This window comes from Hylobates moloch, unplaced genomic scaffold (assembly GCF_009828535.3).
Source record: "Hylobates moloch isolate HMO894 unplaced genomic scaffold, HMol_V3 SCAFFOLD_10, whole genome shotgun sequence".
Taxonomy (NCBI): domain Eukaryota; kingdom Metazoa; phylum Chordata; class Mammalia; order Primates; family Hylobatidae; genus Hylobates; species Hylobates moloch.
In genome coordinates, this window is record NW_026652285.1 from 26,914,236 (window position 1) to 26,938,237 (window position 24,002).

At 51.9% G+C, this 24,002-nt stretch overlaps 2 protein-coding genes, 1 long non-coding RNA gene and 1 other non-coding gene across 7 annotated transcripts; 2 read left to right on the forward strand and 2 right to left on the reverse strand.

The window, feature by feature from the left end:
• Positions 1–11: 11 nt before the first annotated feature.
• LOC131384498 (uncharacterized) lies at positions 12–631 on the reverse strand. The gene is made up of 2 exons (XR_009215393.1): positions 485–631; positions 12–176 (listed from the first exon to the last, which is right to left on the reverse strand). It is a non-coding gene; the product is annotated as an uncharacterized LOC131384498 (long non-coding RNA).
• TMEM106A (transmembrane protein 106A) lies at positions 368–17,378 on the forward strand. 4 transcript variants are annotated; one of them, XM_058446016.1, is made up of 9 exons: positions 368–448; positions 753–924; positions 1,547–1,778; positions 2,354–2,417; positions 3,691–3,844; positions 4,333–4,473; positions 4,581–4,624; positions 5,142–5,195; positions 5,563–9,208. In XM_058446016.1, the coding sequence occupies exons 3-9, from the start codon at positions 1,568–1,570 to the stop codon at positions 5,681–5,683; spliced, it is 789 nt and encodes a 262-aa protein (XP_058301999.1). In that variant the 5' UTR covers positions 368–448; positions 753–924; positions 1,547–1,567; the 3' UTR covers positions 5,684–9,208. The 4 variants fall into 4 exon arrangements, with proteins under 4 accessions (XP_058301999.1, XP_032019663.1, XP_058302001.1 ...); XM_032163772.2 differs by lacking the exons at positions 368–448; positions 5,563–9,208 and adding an exon at positions 17,330–17,378 and having other exon boundaries at positions 777–924; XM_058446018.1 differs by lacking the exons at positions 368–448; positions 5,563–9,208 and adding an exon at positions 14,792–15,511 and having other exon boundaries at positions 777–924.
• On the reverse strand, positions 9,315–17,005 carry CCDC200 (coiled-coil domain containing 200). Its single transcript, XM_032163774.2, has 4 exons — positions 16,832–17,005; positions 12,280–12,607; positions 11,602–11,660; positions 9,315–9,498 (listed from the first exon to the last, which is right to left on the reverse strand). Exons 1-4 carry the CDS (start codon positions 16,934–16,936, stop codon positions 9,472–9,474), a joined length of 519 nt encoding a protein of 172 aa, XP_032019665.1. The 5' UTR covers positions 16,937–17,005; the 3' UTR covers positions 9,315–9,471.
• Positions 17,379–22,306: 4,928 nt separating the features above from the next.
• Positions 22,307–22,497, forward strand: LOC116476064 (U2 spliceosomal RNA). Its single transcript, XR_004250134.1, has one exon. It is a non-coding gene; the product is annotated as a U2 spliceosomal RNA (small nuclear RNA).
• Positions 22,498–24,002: the final 1,505 nt, after the last annotated feature.

Genomic DNA, 24,002 nt, shown 5'->3' on the forward strand with positions numbered 1-24,002 from the left:
CAACCAGGCCGTTCATTATTTAAAACGTTTTAATCGGGGCTTCCGGGTAGAAGGTAGAGCGGCAGGGTGTGTGTAATTGGGTTGATGGGTGGGAACCTGTCTTGACCATCGGAGTTTTATAGTCGAGGGCCAGGAGGGCCCGGGTTGCCCTCTCCGTTGTACTTGTACATAACCACCTAAAGAATGGTGAAATAAATGTTCTTGGAAATTCCTACCCGGACTGGCTAGTCCTTGGGGAAGCAGCGTCCGGGCCCTCGGGTAACGTTTGAAGAGCTGGGAGCGTCTCAGGCCGCTGCGTGGTGAAGGGGCGGACCGGGGGACGAGGGGGTGGGCCCTTAGGGGCTGGGGCGGGACTTCCCTGGGCACTGAGTCAAAGCTTGAGGGGAGTGTCCGCTCCCGCACTTCCGATTCCGCTCGCTGCGGTTTCTGTCGCTGCAGTCGTCCGCGGGTAAGGCCCTCCCTGGACCCTTTATACCTACTTTACCTTTCGGAGGTCAAGACACCTCTTGTTGCCACCTCCTCACCCAACACACAAGCGCCTCCCGCACGGGTACCAAGCTTGACTAACGGCCTCTCGGGGTGTGTGATGGGACTTGAAATCCTCCGTTAATGAAGTCACACCTTTTCCGTCCGCTTCCACCCGGTCGGCCCATGGCAGAGCCCCCATGTAGCCCAGGCATCGGCTAGGCCCTTCGGGGAGGTCAGCGTCCTTACTATCCCCACTCTCCAGTGCGACACATTCGCTCCCCTAGGACTCCGGCCGGTTGCCGGCCCCAGGCGGTGCTTCTCCCCACCACCACCCAGCTCAGCTCAACCCAGCCCAGCCCAGCCCACTCTGCCCTTAGAGGCCCTTCTCCCCAAAGACGCACTCCAGAATCTCGCCCTCGTGCAGCTGAGGAGCCTGGGATCCCAGACCTGAACCAGGTGAGCATCCCTATATTTTAGCCCAGAAAGATCTGTGTGGCTCACTTGCCGGCCTCGTTCTGCCACACAGAGTCCAGATTTAGCCTTGACTTTTCTTAGTGAAAGACAGACCTTGGTATCACTATGACCCTCCTGAGGCTTTCTTACCCCGCCTCAGAAAGCAGTGAGGTGTCTGCTTTCTCCCAGGGCTTCTTTAGATAGGGGTCTTAACCACACCTGTGACCAGTCTGGCCTCCTCTCTCCTTGTTTCAAAGAACCTCTTTTCTGCCCTATCCAACTTCCTTCCCTTAAACTGAATGACAGCTCAGCAACTTTTCCAGAGAAAAATTAAATGCTCTGACAATCACTTATGGAAGTTCCTTAAAGTGAAGTAACTTCTGCTTTTCGTTTTCCCTTTTGTAGGCAGATTGGTCTCTCTTAAAATAATGAAAGGAGTTGAAATGCATTGAGACTTCTGAGAGTCCTATGTGACCACCCAATTTTTCACATCCTATCTTCCTTAGGCTTGAGCTTGCTTAAACTGTGGTGGAGCTCCTTGCCAGTCTTGAGAACTTCAAACCAAAATTACATTTGGCGTCAGTGCTAACAAGCTTAGCACTGAACTTTGGTCTTTTCTCATTAGTGAAACCCCCGCCCCCGAAGAATGGGTAAGACGTTTTCCCAGCTGGGCTCTTGGCGGGAGGACGAGAACAAGTCAATCCTGTCCTCCAAACCAGCCACTGGCAGCAAGGCTGTCAGCTACTCCAGCACCGGTAGCAGCAAGTCTTTTTGTTCCTGTGTGCCTTGTGAAGGAACTGCTGGTGCCAGCTTCGTGACTTGTCCCACCTGCCAGGGCAGTGGCAAGATTCCCCAAGGTGAGTGGCCCAAGGCTCTGGAAATAGCCTGGAATCCAGGGAAAGTTCTTAGCCTGTTGGCCTGGGGCAGCCCCTCTGAGTCTCCTTGGATGGGATTAGATCTGCTCCCAGCTCTTGACCTCCCAGTCTCAGGCTGGCCAGGGAGATACTTAACTATCCTTGGGTTCCCTGCAAAAACCTGCCCTCCTTCCCTGGTTGTATTCCCTAGCCCCTTGTGGGAAAGAGGGGTTCTAGCCACTGTGCTTCTGAGCAACACTGTGTGTCTTAGGATTCATTCAGTTCAGGAAGTTACAAATGAACTTTCCAAAGATGCTGGGCATCTCTGATTTGCTGGTGATTTTCAGAGATTCTTCATACCTATTAGTGAAAATCTAACTTCCATTCTAGAGATGACAAAGCTGAGCTGCCAACTTTGGTAGCAGAGTCCAGTGCTTCCAGTCCTGCTCTGGGGCAGATGTGGCATGCTTCTAGCATTGCTCTATGGTGTGGGTGGAGGCGTGCTTCTGGGAAGCTGGCACAGTAAATATTTGTCACAGTTGCATCTTGGCCCTCCCTCTCATCTTCTCTCTCTCTAGAGCTGGAGAAGCAGTTGGTGGCTCTCATCCCCTATGGGGACCAGAGGCTGAAGCCCAAGCACACGTAAGCCCTCCTTCCTCCCCTAGCTTCACAAGCCATCGCCCCTGGGGGCTGCTCCCTTTGTCTCCCCTGTTTTGATCCCCCCTAATTTCTTCCTAGTAGTTCTTCCATAGAAAGCCTGAGCCTCAGAGGTACCAGCTCCTTACGTCCAAGGATTTTTTCCTGATTTAGAAGCTCCTGGACCGGGTGTGGTGGCTCATGCCTATAATCCCGAGGCAGGCAGATCACCTGAGGTTAGGAGTTCAAGACCAGCCTGGCCAACATGGCGAAACCCTGTCTCTACTAAAAATAGAAAAATTAGCTGGGCATGGTGGCAGACACCAGTAATCCCAGCTACTTGGGAGGCTGAGGCAGGAGAATTGTTTGAACCCAGGAGGTGGAGGCTTCAGTGAGCCAAGATCACGCCACTGCACTCCAGCCTGGGCAACAGAGCGAGGCCTCATCTGAAAAAAAAAAAAAAAAACAAAAAAAAACCTGTAATCCCAGCACTTTGGGAGGCCAAGGCGGGCAGATCACGAGGTCAGGAGATTGAGACCAGCCTGACCAACATGGCGAAACCCCATCTCTACTAAAAATACAAAAATTAGCCAGGCACAGTGGCAGGTGCCTGTAATCCCAGCTACTCAGGAGGCTGAGGCAGGAGAATGCGTGAACCCGGGAGGTGGAGGTTGCAGTGAGCCGAGATCATGCCACTGCACTCCAGCCTGGGCGACAGAGCAAGACTCGGTCTCAAAAAAAAAAAGAAAAAAAGAAATTAGCAGTGCACATCATAAGATACTAACAAAGTACTATCTCTTTAATGCATATCCGAGTTTTGAATTGGATGGATGGTGTCCTGTTCTGAATGTTAAAATTCAGAACTTCCAAATATGGACTTATTTCTTCTAGTGATAATAACTAGCATTCATTGTGCTTTTGCCATGTGCAGGGACCTGTGATTAGTATTTTTTCATATATTAGCCGATAACAAATTCTATGAGGTCAGTACAATTATCTGCCTTTTACCAACAAGGAAACTGAGACTTAAGGAGGCTAAGTGGGCTCCTCCATGTTATTGGGTCAATGGGAACAGAGAGCTGGGAGTGGAAACCAGGCTGCCTGCCTACCAATCCTGTGCTCTTACTCATTCCGGGCCACATCTGGGGAGCTAAATGTTGTTGGGGTAGTGTGCAGGGGAAAGCTTTGTATATGGAGAGGAGTGTCTGAACCCCCTCCCCGAGTTTCCTTGGTGTTCAGACTTTTCCATTCCTCCATCCTGGGTCCTGCTTTCCCACAGGAAGCTCTTTGTGTTCCTGGCCGTGCTCATCTGCCTGGTGACCTCCTCCTTCATCATCTTTTTCCTGTTTCCCCGGTCTGTCATTGTGCAGCCTACAGGCCTCAACTCCTCCACAGTGGCCTTTGATGAGGCTGATATCTACCTCAACATAACGGTGGGTGAGCGCCCTTGGCTCCAAACCCCCCTTCCCAGCAATATTTCGCTGTAACCTTTGTCCAGTGCTATGACCCTAGGCATGGCACCCAGAGGGTGTTGGGGGCCTGAAGAGAAGTAGGAGCAACCATGAGCTCCATGACAGATGGTAAGGATTGGGACTCTACACGGTAAGGGGTCAGAATCCAGGCCAGATAAGTAAATCATAGGGGTGGAGTGGGGTGACAGTGCCTGAGACTCTCTGGATGGACAGGACTGAATGGAAAGAAGCCGTACAGGGTGGGCCTGGATCCTGAGGCAGCTTAAGTTCGTAAAGTTGACCCCTCACCATTCAATGCCCCTCCAAGGGGCTCCCAGTTTTCGTCCTCTGCACCTGAAGCTTGTCATGGTAGATGGGGCTCAGGCCAGACAGCCAGACTTTTGCAACTATTTGGCTTTTCCTAAGGATGGGCCATCTTCACTCCTCCCTTCCCTTGTCTTCATCCCCAGAATATCTTAAACATCTCCAATGGCAACTACTACCCCATTATGGTGACACAGCTGACCCTCGAGGTTCTGCACCTGTCCCTCGTGGTGGGGCAGGTTTCCAACAATCTTCTCCTACACATTGGCCCTTTGGCCAGTGAACAGGTGACTCCCCTCTCCCTGGCCAGCCCTGCCCACTGGTGTGTGGATGTGTGGTGGTGGGAAAGGGGCAGCTGGAGTTGGGGCTAATCCTGTGCCCATTTGGTTGACAGATGTTTTACGCAGTAGCCACCAAGATCCGGGATGAAAACACATAGTGAGTACCTGTTGATCTCTTCTCCCCTAGCCGCTTGCCTGGCTTAGGAACCCAATTAATACCCACCAGCTTTCCTGATTGCTTAGCAAATTCTTCAGCCAGCATCTGGCCTGCCCTCCCATGGCCAAGGATGTAATAAGCAAGGGTTCAGGGTCCCCAGCCTGTGCTTGTTTGGACCTTGATTAGAATGAAAAACAGGCTGGAATTTGGTTAATCTTACAATATGTGACCTTGGGCTCTTCAGCCTGCATTGCTGAGGAAGATTAATGTTTTGTTTGTCTCCTGAGGGGGCGTCCAGCATGTGCCTGGGCCAAGTGAGTGGAGATCAGAGTGATAGTGCAGCCATGCTGCCACACTCACCTGAAGGGTGGGAAGGGGTGGGAGTGACATTTTGGGGGCACCTGATGGAAGGAAAGAGTTCTGTGGGGTAAGGAAACTGGGACCTGCAGGCATCTTCTGAGCTGACAGGCTGCTCCATGTGACACGTGGTCCCACGTTCTCTTTTCTTCTCTCTCAGCAAAATCTGTACTTGGCTGGAAATCAAAGTCCACCATGTGCTTTTGCACATCCAGTAAGTAGAGCTTGGAGCTCTGGTATCCCTGCTCTCACTTCTGACTTCATTCTTACTCACCTCCACCTTGTGGGCAGAGAGTCATCCAAGCTGACCCCATGAATCTTTGTTGGCTCTTGGGAATAGCAAGTCTAGCCCTTTTCTAAGTCTCACCTTGCCTATAAGCTATTAGGGGCAACAGGCATAGGGCTGTCTGGAAGCTGCTGGAAAACAGGTGGGGCAGCTGTCCCAGGTACCTTGGCAGAGTGGGGAGCCAGAGGGAAGGGCAAATGAGGGAGCTCCCTGCTCCCCACCCCCAGACAGTATAATGGGGCCAGAGCTTTCCTTTTCCTCCCAGCCATGGCAACAAGGCCTGCTTCCTCTCCAGGGGCACCCTGACCTGTTCATACCTGAGCCATTCAGAACAGCTGGTCTTTCAGAGCTATGAATATGCGGACTGCCGAGGAAACGCATCGGTGCCCCACCAGCTGACCCCTCACCCACCATGACCTGTCTGCTGTCCCTGTACTCCAGGCACCTGCAACCCTGGTCTATATCTCCCACAACTCCCTGGTGACTAAGGAAGGACTACAGAGGCTTTGTCAAAGGAGAAGCCCTGCTTCATCACACCCTTACCTCCCACCCTGTCAGCACAGGAAGCTTGCTTTGAAGTTAATTTCATACACACACATCATATCCTCCAGTTTCCCCAGATTCTTTCAGGGGCTGCCATCAGATTCTGCCCTTGGTTAGTCTTTTTTTTTTTTTTTTTTTTGGTAGAGACAGAGTCTCACTGTTGGTCCAGGTTGGTCTTGAACTCCTGGGCTCAAGCAATCCTCCCTTCTTGGCCTCCCAAAGCACTTGGATTACAGATGTGAGCCACTGTGCCTGGCTGGTCTTTCTTGAGGAAAATCTGACCTGGCATTTTCTTGAGGCACCTTAGATTACCTGGAGTGGCACCTGGCCTTTCTGTACTGAGCACCTGGTCAGTCTGAAGGGGCCATTTCACTCCAGCTCCATCAGGGCTGGCCATCCTGTCTGAATGTGGAGAGAGCTGTAGTTTTATCTGGCTTTTAAAACATGGACCTGCCGGCTGGGCGCAGTGGTTTACGCCTGTAATCCCAGTAATTTGGGAGGCCGAAGTGGGTGGATCACTTGAGGGCAGGAGTTCGTGACCAGCCTGGCCAACATGGTGAAACCTTGTCTCTACTAAAAATACAAAAATTAGCCGGGTGTGGTGGCACGCGCCTGTAATCCCAGCTACTCCAGAGGCTGAGGCAGGAGAATCACTTGAAACCAGAAGGCAGAGGTTGCGGTGAGCCAAGATCGTGCCACTGCACTCCAGCCTGGGCAAAAGAGCAAAACTCTGTCTCAAAAAAAAAAGGACCCTTTTCAAGTTTTCTACCCTCTGATAAGAAAATTTGGGGATATCCAGTGCCATCTCTAAGGACTTTCAGGGGATCATAGATGCTTTTCTGTGCCTATCTGCTTTGACCATGTGAAAAAGTGATAGTCTGCTTCTCTCTGGTAACTTGTCTGCCACCCATCTGATAGCAAGATTAGCCAAGGCCCTTTAGCCCTCTGTCCTTTCTGGTTATTGACTGTCCCTGGTTCCTAGGAAGACAGAGCTGTTCTCCAGCTAAAGCGTCTCCTCTCTATAAAGCGGTTTTACTATTCTTTTCATAGCAGGAGCCAAAATAGTAGAGGAGGGGAGGGAGGCACCTGGCACTCTGTGGGCCTGCACAGGAAAAACAGAGCCAAAGGCAGAATCATTGCATAAGATATTTATTAAAGGAGAGCCTCTAAGTCTACATCCTGAGCCCATGTGAGTGGACACAGGTAGGTCAAACGGTGGGCCCAGCTGCTCTCATCTGAAAGCCTGCAGGAGATGAAGCTATCAGTATCCAGCTGAGGCTGCTGGGTTCTGTTCCACCACCACCTTAGCACCAGGGCCCACTCTGGTCCCAGAGGCCTCATCTCTCCTTGGGCTTTGACAGTGTGGAGCAGCACATCAGCAGGGACTGGTCTAGACCCTCCCTTTCCTGTCACTCAGCTGGGGCTAAGCCCCGGATAACCCCTAGGTTCCCGCTGGCTCCTAGTAGAAATGGTTTCTGTACTTTAGCAGAACAGGAAGGATATTTGTTCATTAAAGGTGGCTTGGTCTTACAGCTGGGTGCAGTGGTATATACCTGTAGTCCCAGCTACTCAGGAAGCTGAGGTGGGAGGATCTCTGGAGCCCAGAAGTTCAACTTTAACATGAGCAGCAACATTAGCAAGACCTCGTTTAAAAAAAAAAAAAAGCCGGGCATAATGGCGCACACCTGTAATCCCAGCTACTTAGGAGGCTGAGGCAGGAGAATCACTTGAACCCGGGAGGCGGAGGTTGCAGTGAGCCAAGATCGTGCCACTGGACTCCAGCCTGTGCAACAAGAGCAAGACTCTGTCTCAAAAAAAAAAAAAGATGGCTGTCTCTTTATCATTCAGACAGAAAGATGAACATAGGTGAGCGGGGAAAGCCAAATTTGAAGTAGGATGCATGGAGAGGGAGAAGTGGTGACAGAACTTGGTAACTAGCTGGCTGGGGGAACAAGGGGAAGGAAGGAGACTGCTGTCTCCAAGCTGAGGTCAGGGTGGTGTTGGCAAGAGTGCAAAAGTCCAAGGAAGCCAGGCTGGAGCTGCTATGTATAGACTGCCAAATGTGAAGTATTTATATTGTATTCAATAAACTATACTTAAGAGTGCTCAAAAAAGTCTCCTGGGAGTGGGAAGGGAGCTAGTGGATACTCCCTATTTTAGAAACTTTTTTTTTTTTTTTTTTTTTTTTGAGACAGTTTCGCTCTGTTACCCAGGCTAGAGTGCAATGGCAAGATCTTGGCTCAGTGCGACCTCTGCCTCCCATGTTCAAGCGATTCTCGTGCCTCAGACTCCCTGAGTAGTTGGGGTTACAGACATGTACCACCACACCCAACTAATTTTTGTATTTTTAGTAGAGACAGGGTTTTATCATGTTAGCCAGGCTGGTCTCAAACTCCTGGCCTCGAGTGATCTGCCTGCCTCAGCCTCCCAGTGTGCTGGGATTACAGGCATGAGCCACTGCACCTGGCAGAAACTGTCTCCTTAATGTTCCAATGGGCAGCAAGGTTTCTTCCCCAGGCCTCTGAGCCATTGATGACATATCCTGCCCTTCTGTTTTCTGTGAGATTGCTCACAGAAGCTCACTCTCTCCCTCTTGCTCCCATTGTGTATCTCTAAAGTCTCTTCCAATTTTACTATTCCTGTTCTGTGCCACCACCATCCTGTTATATTCCCCAGCTGCTCTCATCAGGAAATTTCATGGGTTGCACTGAAACGGCCCCTTCAAACCAAAGGCAATGCTATGTAGGCTACAATGAAATAGCAGCTGATCCCTCGGATGGGGCTTGTGATTGAGGTGACTGAGGCAGCCTTTCTCAGCATGGAGGAAGAAAGGCCTTCCCAGGGCTTGCACCTTCCTGAAGTCTAATACCCAGGGCCTCCAGCCCTACCCACTCCTTCACCTTGAGCTGGTGAACCTCTTGGTTGTCTCTGCTAGATGGAGAGGCTGAGAGCCAGGAAGCTCTGGAGAGGGCTGTGGGTTTTAGAAGGCAAGCCTCCCTCCACTTCCCAGGGTCAGGTGTCGTGTTCCTGAGGCTACAGCCTCCCTTTCCTCCAAGCTCTTTATCTCCATCCCTACCTCCATTGTCCATTTGACAGCTGAGTGCCCACTGTAGGCCAGACATTGCAATGGGCTTGGAGGTGGGGAGCATCACTGCCTGCTACCACTTTCTGCTGCTGCAGGTCTGCTCTGATGTGATGTGACCCCTCCTTCCCCAGGCTATATCTCAGTAAGCACGGGCTTGGGGGAATGGGTGATGGCTCCAGTGACAGTCATAAACTGAAGCCCCTGACAGACTTATCACTGCTGAATGAGGGCAGGTAGTGATAGTAGTAGGAGCTGCATACTTGGGGGGGACCCAAGACCCAGTTCTCCCATTGGTTTTGCCTAGAGAAGCATAAACCTGCCTTCCACTCTCTTTCCACCCCCTCCATCCCCTTCGTGAGTCCTCCTGCCCTCTTCCTGTCATCCCTGTCTCATAAGTCTCATAAAGCTGACCAGTCCTGTGATTCCTCCCAGGAAAAAAATTACATTTTATTCCTGGCAGCCTCCTCTTCTCGAGTGGGTGGCTTTTGGAGTGGAGGTATTGCTGGATGCTGAGAAGATGTGGTTGCTCATCTGCATTTTGGGGATGGCCATGGGGTCTTGGGTTCAATCTCTGGATCACCACTGCTGTATGTAATTGGTAGACTGAGAAGAGGGAGAGACAGGAAACAAAACAAGTTAGCAGCTTCTGGTTTCAGAACATTGTATGAAATCCCTTGAGTCCAGAGGAATCAAAGTGAAATGTTGCAGCCCAGTCTTCATCCTAGAAGTGCTCGCATCAGGTTCTTTCATCTGTTGCATCTCTGTCAGAGACACCTTTCCAATGCCTTGCACAATTGCACAGTTATATATTCTTGTTAAGAGTTGCCATCCAGGCCGGGTGCGGTGGCTCACACCTGTAATCCTAGCACTTTGGGAGGCTGAGATGGGTAAATCTTCTGAGACCAGCCTGGCCAACATAGTGAAATCCCATCTCTACTAATAATATAAAAATTAGCTGGGTGTGGTGGTACATGCCTGTAATCCCAGCTACTGGGGAGGCTGAGGCAGGAGAATCATTTGAACCCGGGAGGTGGAGGATGCAGGTGGAGTGCAGTGGCGCGATCTCGGCTCACTGCAAGCTCCGCCTCCCGGGTTCACGCCATTCTCCTGCCTCAGCCTCTCCGAGTAGCTGGGACTACAGGTGCCCACCACCACGCCCGGCTAATTTTTTGTATTTTTTAGTAGAGACGGGGTTTCACCGTGGTCTTGATCTCCTGACTTCGTGATCTGCCTGCCTCAGCCTCCCAAAGTGCTGGGATTACAGGCGTGAGCCACCACGCCCAGCGCTAAGTGCTTTTTTTAATGCTCTTTCGTCTGTCTGTCTGTCTGTCTGTCTGTCTGTCTCACTCTTTTACCCAGGCTGGAGTGCAGTGGTGTCATCCTGGCTCACTGCAACCTCCACCTCCAGGGGTCAAGTGATTCTCCTGCCTCAGTCTCCCGAATAGCTGGGACTACAGATGCGCCCTACCACACCCGGCTAATTTTTTGCATTTTTAGTAGAGATGGCATCTCAGCATGTTGCCCAGGCTGGTCTCAAATTCCTGAGCTCAGGCAATCTGCTCACCTCGGCCTCCCAAAGTGCTGGGATTTCAGGTGTGAGCCCCTGCGCCTGGCCCCTTTCCTTTATTAATAATTGCCATATTCAGTCCTCATGCCACCTCTCTTGAGGAAGTTGTATCATCTTTCATTTTATGGATAGCGCTGAGCAATAGGCCATCCATACCCAGGAATTTTTTCCTTTTTTTTTTTTTTTTTCAGGGAGGGTCTCACTCTATTGCATAGGCTGGAGTGCAGTGGTGTGATCACCACTTACAGCAGCCTCAACCTCTGGGGCTCAAGCGATCTTCACCTTAGCCTCCCAAATAGCTTGGACTCCAGGTATGTGCCACCATGCCCAGCTAGTTTTTTTTTTTTTTTTTCGGTTTTTTTTTTTTTTTTAAACGAAGTCTCACTCTGTCACCAGGTTGGAGTGCAGTGGCACGATCTCGGCTCACTGCAACCTTTTCCTCCTGGGTTCAAGTGATTCTCCTGCCTCAGCCTCCCGAGTAACAGGGACTTCAGGCACGTGCCACCATACCCAGCTAATTTTTGTATTTTTAGTAGAGATGGGGTTTCACCATGTTGGCCAGGATGGTCTTGATCTCTTGACCTTGTGATCCGCCCGCCTCAGCCCCTCAAAGTGCTGGGATTACAGGCATGAGCCACCGTGCCCGGCTGCCCAGCTAGTTTTTAAAATTTTTTGTTGTTGAGACGGAGTCTCACTCTGTTGCCCAGGCTGGTCTCAAACTTCTGGGCTCAAGCGATCCTCTCACCTTGATCTCCCAAAGTGCTGGGATTATAGGCATGAGCCACCACACACTTGGCTTTTTTTCAATTTTTTCTTTTCTTTTTTTTTTTTCTTGGAGATGTCTGAACCTGAACTCCTGGGCTCAAGCAATACTGCTGCCTCAGCTTCCCAAGTAGCCAGGACTCCTGCACCCAGCTTCCTACCCAAACATTTTTAATGGTGGCAAAGAAGAGAGGAATAGACCATCCAGAAGTAATTTGAAGTAATTCTAATCTCCTCCCCTTACTCCTGCTAAGGAGGTTTCTCTGGACTACACACACACACACACCACACACACACACACTCTCTCTCTCTCTCTCTCTCTCTCTCTCCCCCAGTCACCCAGAGTCTGTTTTTCAGGGTCTGTGTCTCTATCTTACCTTGAGTTGTGAATACCCAGTGTTTTTGATGGGGCTAGATTGGCATGGGTTCATGAGACCTGATGATGAAACAAAGTACAGGTTACTCATCCAGCAGTTTTCCAAGGATGGAACACTGCAAGCCTGGAGTGCTTGTGTCTGGTGACCCAGGGGGTAATGGGGGTGCGATGAGGACAGGCTCCTACCTGGGACAGGGCACAGACTGAGCCCTTACTGAAGATTCTCAACTAGGAAGCTATGCTGTGGTTCCCTGTTCCAGACCTCATGGGGCTCAGTATATCTGTTAATAAGCCTACAATTCATGTCCCACCCTCTGATCACCCCCACCTCCTCTGTCACACTCACTCTGGAAGAAGGGCCGACAGCTTCTCAACCACTCTCTACAGAAGTTGGAAGGTTCCTTTGCAGCCGTAGGTTGGCATTAACCCACCCAGAGGGAGTTGACCAGCAAGGCATTAAAGGCCGAGGGTACTTGGGAGAGTCAGAGAGGGTAGCGTGGTAGATATGGATTCTGCACTACAGGGCTGGGATGGAAGCAAAGGGCTCCTCTCCTCACCACCTCCCACTCCCAGGCTCCAGTCCAGAGTCTGTAAGGATTTTCTGCCCACCCTGGAATCTGTTGTTCATACAGAGACTGCCCTCCAGCTTAGTAGATCCCCGCTGAGGTAGGCTGGTGACCTGGACTTTGGGAATCCTGGAGATTCCTTTTGGAGGTGTGCTGAGTACGACGGGCTTGAGCACTTGGTTGTGTTGGCGGAGGTGGTGGCTGTGGTTGTGGTGGCTGTGGCCCTGGCCATGCCTGTGCCTGCGCCTGTGCCTGTGGCAATGTTGATGGCTGTGCTGGTGGCTGCGATGGTGGTTGCACTGATGGCTGCTGCTGTGATGGCTGTGGTTGCTCCTGTGATGTCCACAATTTCGCCACTGGTGGTTGCAGCACATTTAACTTCTTAGGTGGCTGGAGTTTTTTCTCCGATTGTTGTTCTTCCTCCTGGTGTTTCTTCAGTTCCTGACAAGAAGCCCCCGGGCAAGTGGCATCCTCCTCTCCCCACCCAATCACCCATCTGCCAGAGAAACTTCAGGGAACAAGGCAAGTGAGTAGAGAAGTATAGGTGGCAGTGGTCTCTGTTACCTAGAGCTGGAGGCTGAAATTGGGCCTACGCTGTCTGCCTCACCCACTGTGACACCCAAGAACGATTTCTGGGTGGCACAGCCCCAGCCCAGGAAATAGCACTGTCTCTGAGCACCTGCTTCCTCACTTGCGAGCTCAGCACTGAAAGCAGTTTTTAGTGCTGGAGGATAAAGAGTAATTCCCTGCAAATGTCTTGTGTTTTGTTTTGTTTTTTAGAGACAGGTTCCCACTCTGTCACCCAGGCTGGAGTGCAGTGGCATGATTATGACTCACTGTAATCTGGAACTACTGGGCTCAAGTGATTCTTCTGCCTCAGCTTCGCAAGTAGCTAGGACTACAGGTGCACACTACCATGCCCGGTTAATTTTTTTTTTTTTTTTTTTTTTTTTGAGACAGAGTCTCACTCTGTCGCCCAGGCTGGAGTGCAGTGGCGCAATCTCGGCTCACTGCAAGCTCCGCCTCCCGGGTTCACGCCATTCTCCTGCCTCAGCCTCTCCGAGTAGCTGGGACTACAGGCGCCCGCCCCACGCCTGGCTAATTTTTTGTATTTTTAGTAGAGACGGCGTTTCACCGTGGTCTTGATCTCCTGACCTCGTGATCCGCCTGCCTTGGCCTCCCAAAGTGCTGGGATTACAAGCCTGAGTCACCGCACCCGGCCAATTTTTTTTTTTTTTTAATAGAGACAGGGACTCATTATGTTGCCCAGGCTGGAGTGCAGTAAGTGGTGCAATCTTGGCTCACTGCTGCCTCAACCTCCCAGGCTCAAGCGATCCTTTCACCTAAGCCTCCTGAGTAGCTTGGACTAAATGCATGCACAACCGTGCCTTGCTAATTTTTAAATTTTCTGTAGAGACAGGGTCCCCCTATGTTGCCTAGGTTGGTTTGGAACTCCTAGCCTCAAGCGATCTTCCCACCTCAGCCTCCCAAAGTGATTTTTTTTTTAATAGCCCAAGGGTGCTTCTAAACCTTACAAGTGCTTTGAAATAGCAGTGTCAAATAAAAATATAATTCGTGCTGGGCTGGACGCGGTGGCTCATGCCTGTCATCCCAGCACTTTGGGAGGCCGAGGCGGGCGGATCACGAGGTCAGGAGTTCCAGACCAGCCTGACCAACATGGTGAAACCCCGTCTCTACTAAAAATACAAAAATCAGTTGGGCTTGGTGGCAGGCATCTGTAATCCAAGCTACTCAGGAGGCTGAGGCAGGAGAATTGCTGAAACCCGGGAGGTGGAGGTTGCAGTGAGCCAGGATCATGCCACTGCACTCCAGCTTGGGTGATAGAATGAGACTCTGTCTCAAAAAAAAAAAATATATATATATATATATATATGTATATACACATATATATGCATAAAATGCATGCCACATGTGTAATTTTAAATTTTATTTTTTTTTGTTTGAGACAGTCTCATTCTGTCCCCCAGGCTGGAGTACAATGGCCTGATCTTGGCTCATTGCAATCTCTGCCTCCCGAGTTCAAGCCATTCTCCTGTGTCAGCCTCCTGAGTAGCTGGGATTACAGGCATGTGCCACCACGCCCAGCTAATTTTTGTATTTTTAGTAGAGGCGGGGTTTCACCATGTTGGCCAGGATGGTCTCGAACTCCTGACCTTGTGATCCGCCTGCCTCGGCCTCCCAAAGTGCTGGGATGACAGGCGTGAGCCACTGCATCCAGCCACTAAATTTTCTAATAGCCACATAGAAGAAGAAATACGGCCAGGTGCAGTGGCACATGCCCGTAATCCACACTTTGTGGCACTGAGACGGGAGGATTGTTTGAGGCTAGGAGTTTGAGGCCAGCCTGGGAACATAGTGAGACCTGGTCTTTACAAAAAATTAGCTAGGCATGATGGTGCATGCCTGTCGTCCCAGCTACTCAGGAGGCTGAGGCTGGAGGATGGCTTGAGCCCAGGAGATCAAGGCTGCAGTGAGCTATGAATGGGCCATCGCAATCCAGGTTTGGTGATAGAGGAAGACCTTGTCTCAAAAAAAGAAGAAGAAGAAAAAACAAGTGAAACTAATTTTAATTACTTTTATTTATTTATTTTTTGTGTGCAACAGGGTCTCACTTTGTCTCGCAGGCTGGAATATAGTGGCGTGATCGCAAGGCTTACTGCAGCCCTGACCTCCCAGGCTCAAGTGATTCTCCCATCGCAGCCTCCCGAGTAGCTGGGACTATGGGTGCACACCACCATGCCCGGCTAATTTTTGTATTTGTTTTAGAGATGGATTTCACCATGATACCAGGCTGGTCTGAAACTCCTGGGCTCAAACGATCAGCCCACCTTGGCCTCCCAAAGAGCTGGGATTACAGGCATGAGCCACTGCGCCCAGCCTAATAATATATTTTACTTAACCCCATGCATCCAAAACATCAATATGAACATATCAATGAAGTATTTTATATTCTTTGTTTTCATACTAAGTCTTCAAAACCTAGCTTGAATTTTAAGCAACAGCACATCTTAATTTGGACACTAAATTTTCATCAAAAATATTTCATTAATTTAGATTTCATACATTTACAATTGAAAAAGTAGGTGTACATACCCAAATTGTCCCAAACATGCTTAAAATTTTTCCAGTATGTATGTTGAGTGTTTTAAAATATATATATATTTGTTGTTGTTGTTGTTTTTCAAAATGGATTTTTGCTCTTGTCGCCCAGGCTGGAGTGCAACGGCGCGATCTTGGCTCACTGCAACCTCCACCTCCCAGGTTCAGGCAATTCCCCTGCCTCAGCCTCCCGAGTACCTGGGATTACGGGTGCGTGCCACCACGCCCGGCTAATTTTTGTATTTTTAGTCGAGATGGGGTTTCACCATGTTGGTCAGGCTGGTCTTGAACTCCTGACCACAGGTGATCCACCTGCCTCGGCCTCCCAAAGTGCTGGGATTACAGGTGTGAGCCACTGTGCCCGGCTGGGAGCAAGACTGGAGCAAGACTCCATCTCAAAAAATAAATAAATAAATAAGTGAATTAATGGCCAGGCATGGTGGTTCACACCTGTCAACATTTTGGGAGGCTGAGGTGGGAGGATTGCTTGAGTCCAGGAGTTCCAGACCAGCCAGGGCAACATAGTGAGACCCTGTCTGTATTACAATAATAAAATAAAATAAAATTTTTAATTTTTTTTTTTTTTTTTGAGACAGAGTCTCACTCTGTCACCCAGGCCAGAGTGCAGTGGCACCATCTTGGCTCACCGCAACCTCCACCTCACTGGTTCAAGTGATTCTCCTGCCTTAGCCTCCCCTAGTAGCTAGAATTACAGCCAAACGCCACCATGCCTAGTTACTTTTTGTACTTTTAGTAGAGACCAGGTTTTGCCATGTTGGCCAGGCTGGTCTTGAACTCCTAACCTCAAGTGATCCACCCACCTTGGCCTCCCAAAGTGCTGGATTACAGGTGTGAGCCACCATGCCCGGCCAAAATAACATTTTTAAAAACGAAATTAAATTTATATAACACTGACTGGGCATGGTGGCTCATGCCTGCAATCCCAGCACTTTGGGAGGCTGAGGTGGGTGGATCACCTGAGGTCGGGAGTTCGAGACCAGCCTGACCAACATGGAGAAACCCCATCTCTACTAAAAAATACAAAATTATCTGGGCACAGTGGCGCATGCCTGTAATACCAGCTACTCAGGAGGCTGAGGTAGGAGAATCACTTGAACCCGGGAGGCAGAGGTTGTGGTGATCCAAGATCACACCATTGCACTCCAGCCTGGGCAACAAGAACAAAACTCCATCTCAAAAAAAAAAAAAAAAAAATTGGTTCCTCGGTCACACTCCAAGGCTCAATATAGCACACAGGCTGGGGGTTACCCTATTGGACAGAGCATCTTTAAACCTCCCAGGCTTAGTACCCTTGCCTTCCCCCAGACTATTACAAGAGGGAAATTGAGTCAGCTGATAGCGTTCCCCCCAACACAGACACAGTCTATCTGAGAGAACGCCAAACGACCTTGCTTTCCTCCTACCCCAAGCAAACAACATTCACCAAATAGTAGGCAGCTTCCTAGCTTTCTGTCTCCATTCTCCATTCTCCATTCCCTTCCTGCTCCAGAAAGGACCCTGAAGCACCCAGCCTATCCCATGCACCTGTTCTTTCTGCTGCAGCTCCTGCTGCTGCTGGGCCATCAGCCACCTCCTTCGGTCCAAAGCCATCTGCCGGCGCCGGGCCTCCCAGTGGTAGGCACTACCCATGATAGTGGGATGATGTGAGGCCCCAGGTGGGGGTGGGGACAGGCAGAGCCCACTGCTCCCACCACCTCTGTCTCTTCCCACTCAGACCCCTCTGCCTGTAACTGGAACCACCTCACAATGTGGTTACTGCCAGGGCAACTGGGCAGGCCCCGCCTGCTTTGTTGAGGGAGGGAGGCATTTTCCCAAGGCTCCCAGGGAACCATCTGCAAAGTACCTTTCTCTCCTGGGTCCTGATCAGGTAGAAGACCTTCCCACCTTAGCTTTAAGTCTCAGTGGGCCCCATGGGCAATTCAGCAGTAAAGTCTTTTCTCTCAGGCTTCTTTCCCCTACCCTTCCTCAGAGGCTTCCAGCATCGTCATCTGACCCTTCCTCTGCTCATCTCTCCCCACTTAGGTCTCCGGAATTACCTTTTTCTCCTTAATCTCTCCTGTCCCCATCTCCCCCATAAATGTCTGTGCTGAGTCAGAATGAAAGAAAATACAAAATCCTACTAAGCCTCACTGAGGTCTGAGCCCCCAGAAAGCAAAGGGGCTTCTTAGAAAACACCATAGCTCTGAGATTTCTAATGCTGGACTCAAGCCTAGCGTCTACCTCTTAATTTTATTTTCATTTTATTTTTTATTTTTTGAGACGGAGTTTCACTCTTGTTGCCCAGGCTGGAGTGCAATGCCGCAATCTTGGCTCACTGCAACCTCTGCCTCCTGGGTTCAAGAGATTCTCCTACCTCAGCCTCCCAAGTAGCTAGGATTACAGGCATGCACCACCACGCCCGGATAATTTTTGTATTTTTAGTAGAGATAGGGTTTCTCCATGTTGGTCAGGCTGATCTCAAACTCCCGACCTCAGGTGATCTGCCCTCCTCGGCCTCCCAAAGTGCTGGGATTACAGGTGTGAGCCACCACGCCCAGCCTGGGACTGTGCATTTAAGATCACCCCAAGTGGTTGGGCGCAGTGGCCTCTGCCTCCCGGGTTCAAGCAAACAAAAAGAAAGAGCCCAGGCAACCTAGTGAAACCCTGTTCGCGCTGGCGCGTATCTGTACTCCAGCTATTCCAGAGGCTGAGGCAGGAGGGTGGATGGACGCTGGGAGGTGGATGCTGCAGTGAGCAGTGATTGCACCACTGCACTCCAGCCTGGGTGACAGAGCTAGAGCCCGTCCCAGATAAATAAACATAAAAATAAAGGAACCAGTTTGTAGAAAGCGGGAGAGGGTCCCATTGAACTTCAAGCCTTCAAGCTACAGCTGTGGCTGCACAGGCTGGACCAGCAGGCTGGAGCAGTCGCCATCTTGGCAGGGATCATTGACCCTGATCTATCGTCGGGAGGAGGAAGAGCTGATCTTATGCAGGGAGGGCAGGTGGACTATGTGTGGCCTCTGGTGATCTGTTTGGGTGCCAGGTGTTACTCCCAGGGCCACCTGTAACTGTGACTGTGCAGGAACCGTGACTTGAGAAGGGCCTGGCCACGGGGGGCTTAGGCCCCTCGGGAATGAGAGTTTGGTTCCCGGTACCCAGGGAAACCACCGGCATCGGCAGAGGTGATAGCTGAGGAGGAGCGGGGATTTGGAGGAGAGACACAGGATGAGTACGGGGGGCAGCCCCGTGATCAGCAACTGCTGCAAGAGGGGCTGTTGGTTCGACTCACTAGTCTTCTGCGGCTCTATGCGGTACTGAAGGGCAGAAGACAGAAGGTACGAAAACCACAAAAATTAGCCGGGCGTGGTGCTGCGCGCCAATAATCCCAGCTACTCGGGAGGCTGAGACAGGAGAATCGCTTGAACCCGGGAGGCGGAAGTTTCAGCGAGCCGAGATCACGCCACTGCGGTCCAACCTGAGGGTCCGAGCGAGACTCTTATCTCAGAAAATAAAGACAGAATGAAAGAGCCCTGCGCGGTGGCTCACGCCTGTAATCCCGGCGCTTTGGGAGGCGGAGGCGGGCGGATCGCCTGAGGTCAGGAGCTCGAGACCAGCCTGGCCGACATGGCGAAACCCCCCTAAAAATACAAAAATTAGCCGGGCGTGGTGGCCTACGCCTGTCATCCCAGCTACCCAAGAGGCTGAGGCAGGAGAATCGCTGGAACCCGGGAGGTAGAGGCTGCCGTGAGCCGAGATCGCGCCTCTGCACACCAGCCTGGGTGACAGAGCAAGAGTTTGTCTCAAAAAAAAAAAAAAAAGAAAGCCTGGGTGAGCGGTGGCTCAAGCCTGTAATCGCAACACTTTGGGAGGTGGCAGCTGGGCGGATCACCAGAGGTCGGGTGTTGTAGACCAGCCCGACCAACATGGAGAAACCCCGTCTGTACGAAGAACACAAACTTAGCCGGGCGTGGTGGCACACGCCTGTAGTCCCAGCTGTTCGGGATGCTGAGGCAGGAGAATCGCTTGAACCCGGGAGGCGGAGGCTACAGAGAGCCTAGATCGCCCCATTGGACTCCAGGCTGGGTAACGAGAGCGGAAACTCCGTCTCAAAAAAAAAAAAAAAAAAAAATTGTGAGGATTTTACTGACACTGCAGTCAAAATCTCATGTGTATTTCACACTTACAGCACAGCTCCATTAGAACTGACCAGATTTCCAGGGCTCCCTAGATACCCGTGACTAGCGGCTGCCACACTACACCGTGCTGGACGGTAGAATGGGGATGACAAGACACGACGGCGGAGATCGGGATGGCGTGAAGTGAGGGAAACACTCGCCCTCGGGAAAAAAATAAAATAGCAAGGGGGCACCGAAAGACTCAGTAGTCCACATGAATATCTTGATTATCTTGTAGCTGAGATAATGTGGGCTCCAGCTCTACGGGGTCTGTGGGTTTTCTCTTCGTGTGTGCGGAGACGGAGACGAGAGATCGTAGAGGTAAAGAGAGAAGACAAAGAGATAGGAAGAAAGACAGCTGGGCCCGGGGGACCACTGCCACCAAAGCGCGGAGACAGGTAGTGGCCCGGGATGCCTGGAGGCGCTGCTATTTATTGTATTCAAGGCAAGGGGGCAGGGTAAGGAGTGTCAGTCATCTCAAATGATTGATAGGTCACGCGAGTGACGTGTCCACTGGACGGGGGGCCTTTCCCTTTGTGGTAGCCGAGGTGGAGAGGGAGGACAGCAGACGTCAGCGTTTCTTGCACGCACTTATCCGAAAGATCAAAGACTTTGGTACTTTTACTCATTCTGCTACTGCTCTCTTCTGAGGACTTAAAAGGGGGAGCCAGGTGTACAGGCGGAACATGAAAGTGAACAAGGAGGGTGACCACTGAAGCCCACGGCATCACAGGGAGACGTTGAGGCCTCCGGATGACTGCGGGCAGGCCTGGCTAATGTCAGGCCTCCCTCAAGAGGTGGTGGAGCGGAGTGTTCTCTATCTCCCCTGGAGAGAGGGAGATTCCCCTTCCCGGTCTGCTAAGTAACGGGTGCCTTCCCAGGCACTGGCGCCACGGCTAGACCGAGGTCTCCTAAGTAACCAGGGCCTTCCCAGGCAACTGGCATTACCGCTAGGCCAAGGAGCCCTCAAGCGGCCCTTCTCTGGGCGTGAATGAGGGCTCACACTCTTGTCTTCTGGTCACCTCTCACTGTGGCCCTTCGGCTCCTAACCCTGTGTGGCCCGGTTTTCCCTAGGTAAGCATAATAGAAGGGAGATTATTATGGTAATAGAACAAAGAGTAATGCTACAAACTAATGACTGATAATAGTCAGATATAATCATATCTGTATCCTATCTCTAGTAAAACTTTTCTTATTCTAATTATTTTCTTTATTATACTGGAACAGCTTGTGCCTTCGGGCTCTTGCCTCGGCACCCGGGTGGCTTGCCGCCCACAAGGTAAGATACATTGCGTTGAACTATAATTTATGTTGGTTGCTGAATGGTTTAGGGCGGGGGTGGGGTGGGGCACCCCCTGAAATTCTGTCCTGGAGGAGTGGCCTCACCCTAACCCTGGCCGTGGCTAATATTAAGGCCCACCTCTTAGGGCGGTGGAGTGAAATGAATTTTCGAGGCAATGGGCGGAAAGCCCTCGGCCCTCCGCTGAAGCTGCGTTAGGAAGGAGGAAGGGAGAGGGAAATGCTGACCCCGCAGGCGGCAGTCTGTGCCTCGGAGAGAAACTTTATCCCAACCTTGCTGGGGGCCTTGACGCCCATCTTGCCCCAAGAGCACCCCGGCAGTCACCCCTGCCCTCTGGGGTCCTGCCACCCCGAGCCCGACCTTCCCCCTCTTCCCCCGCGCCGGGCCAGTAGCCTCCTAACTGCGTCTTCTCTGTTGCGGTCTGTCGTGCTCATCACGTTTGCGTGGTTTCCTCGCTCCACAAACGTCGACTGAGCGCCTTCCACACGCCAGGCGCCAGACTCGCGCGGGGAACCAGGGAGAAGCACTGAGGAGGGGTCCCAGCCCTCAGTGATGGGATTTCAGAGCGGGAGATAAAGGATTGCCCAGAAGGGTGGTGAGTGGAATAGCTGATATAAACAACGGGGGCGCGATGAAATACACAGGAGGGCTGCTAGTCACACAGGGGGCGGGTGCCGAGGGCCCTAGACTAAGGGAGGCTTCCTGGACGGGTGACACCCAGGCGGAGTCCTGACGACCTGCGTCAGAAGTAGCCAGGCCAGGAGGAGGTGAAAGGAATCCACGTCCCGAGCAGAGAGGCAGCTTTCCCTACACAGCACAGGACACGGTCCGTGCACAGGAGCCACAGGAGACGCAGGCACGGGGGCTGGGGAGAATCCTTGCCGGGCCCTCGCCGTCCACGCGCCGCCTCCCTCTGCCGGGTGTCTGGTGCCAGCCTCCTGCCTGGCAGAGGAACTCCAGCCCCTGCTCCCGGAAGCCCCTCCAGGCCTTCGGCTTCCCTGACTCGGCATAGGGCCCCTCGTCCCCTCGGGTACGGGGCCGGTCTCCCCGCCCGCTCGCGGCGAAGTAGAGGCCCAGCGCAGCCCGCGCTCCTGCCCTGGGGCCTCCTCTTTCTCCAGGAAAACGTGGACCGCTCTCCGCCGACAGGTCTCTTCCACAGACCCCTCTCGCCTTCGCCCCCAGTCTCTTCCGGTTGTGTCTTTTGGCTGGCTGGATAGAAAGGAGGAAGTCGCCCCCGGCGGAGCCGCGGCTCCGCCAGGCAGAGGCGGCCCCGGGGGCGGAGTCAAGCGCGGAGGCCACGTCCTCTGTGAAGGGGCGGGGCATGCAAATTCGGAATGAAAGCCCGGGAACGCCGGAACAAGCACGGGTGTAAGATTTCCCTTTTCAAAGGCGGAGAATAAGAAATCAGCCCGAGTGTGTGAGGGCGTCAATGGTGCTGTGGACGAGACAGAGGGAATGGGGCGAGGAGCGAGGCTGGGGCTCTCACCGCGACTTGAATGTGGATGAGAGTGGGACGGCGACGGCGGGCGCGGAGGCGCCCGCATCGCTTCTCGGCCTTTTGGCTAAGATCAAGTGTAGTATCTGTTCTTATCAGTTTAATATCTGATACGTCCTCTATCCGAGGACAATATATTAAATGGATTTTTGGAGCAGGGAGATGGAATAGGAGCTTGCTCCGTCCACTCCACGCATCGACCTGGTATTGCAGTACCTCCAGGAACGGTGCACCCCCTCCGGGGATACAACGTGTTTCCTAAAAGTAGAGAGAGGAAGAGACGTGAGAGGGACAGAGACGAACCTGCGGGGCGGCTTGCACGCCCAGTGCCTGTGGCACGCCGACACGCTGGCCTGTCTTAAGCGCTCCCTAAGGTACCATGAGGACGGTAGGCTTTTGCGGCAGGCACAATTCCGTTTCCACTGGGATTACTGCGCTTTGGGAAGGCCACGAGTGACCTACTCTTTTGGAGGTCCTTAGATCTCAGCTTGACAGTCGGGTGGGTGTCGTCGGTGGTGGTGGTGGTGGTGGTGGTGGTGGTGGTGGTGGTGGTGACCTTTTAAAGGAATGGGATCCACCCGGAATTGAACTTCTCTTCTCTCTCTCTCTCTCTCTCTCTCTCTCTCTGTCTCTTTCTCTTTCTCTCTCCCCCCGCTTTCCCCCGCTCTCTCTTTTGGTTTCCCCCACCCCCTCCCAAGTTATGGGGTACATGTGCAGGACGTGCAGGTTTGGAACGTAGGTACACGTGTGCCACGGTGCTTTGCTGCACCTATGCACCAGTCATATAAGTTTGAAGCCCCGCATGCGTTGGCCATTTGTCCTAATGCTCTCTCTCCCCTTGCCCCCCACGCGCCGTCAGGGCCCGCTGTGTGATGTTCCCCTCCCTGTGTCCATGTGTTCTCACTCACCGTTGAACTCCCACTTAGGAGTGAGAACATGCGGTGTTTGGTTTTCGCTTCCTGTGTCAGTTTGCTGAGAATGAGGCCTTCCAGCTGCATCCACGTTCCTGCAGAGGGCATGAACTCATCCTTTTTGATGGCTGCGTAGTAATTCCATGGTGTATACGTGCCACATTTTCTCTATCCAGCCTATCACTGATGGGCATTCGAGTTGGTTCCAAGTCTTTGCTATTGTAAATAGTGCTGCAGTGAACATACGTGTCCGTGTGTCTTCCTAGTAGGAACTTCTTCCTCTTCAGCCGGCTGAGTAGCTGGCACTTTAAGGCAGGTGCCAACGCACCGGCAACAAGGTTCCTTTTTTGCCCAGGAAAAACTGAGGCGCAGGTAGTATAAGCCATTTATCACGGAACGCACAGGAGCAGAAACTCGAGTCCAAGCATCGTGGCTCCACCCTTCATGCTTGATGCATCTTTAGGCTCCGTTCTAGGTACGTGTATCCTTTACGGGATCAGCCACCGGCAGTTGCCTTGCAACCATGATGACAATTCTCTGCCGGCTCTTTTGGGTCTCATGCCTGTATCTATACGTTGCATCCCAGCATAAAGATCGGAATGTCCCTTTCGCTGACCCAGTCTCTCACCCTTTCCAAACTCCAGAAATCTTGTCGGTCCTCCGAAGAACTCCCCCTGCTTCTTCCTCTAAAGGCTGCCTTCAGGCCGGGCACAGTGGGAGGATCGCTTGAGCCCGGAAGGCCGCAGTGAGGTGACATCACGCCATTGCACTGCAGCCCCGGCGACAGAGCCAGAGCCCCGTCTCGAAACAAACAAACAAACAAACAAACAAA

Coding starts and splice junctions, on each gene's coding strand:
- TMEM106A (XM_058446016.1), top strand. CDS start 1,568: ATGGGTAAGACGTTTTCCCAGCTGGGCTCTTGGCGGGAGGACGAGAAC. Junction 1,779..2,353: donor CAGTGGCAAGATTCCCCAAG/GTGAGTGGCCCA, acceptor CTCTCTCTCTAG/AGCTGGAGAAGCAGTTGGTG. Junction 3,845..4,332: donor ATATCTACCTCAACATAACG/GTGGGTGAGCGC, acceptor CTTCATCCCCAG/AATATCTTAAACATCTCCAA.
- CCDC200 (XM_032163774.2), bottom strand. CDS start 16,936: ATGGGTAGTGCCTACCACTGGGAGGCCCGGCGCCGGCAGATGGCTTTG. Junction 12,608..16,831: donor AGCTGCAGCAGAAAGAACAG/GTGCATGGGATA, acceptor GCTTCTTGTCAG/GAACTGAAGAAACACCAGGA. Junction 9,499..11,601: donor CTGGGTATTCACAACTCAAG/GTAAGATAGAGA, acceptor CCCTCTTCTCAG/TCTACCAATTACATACAGCA.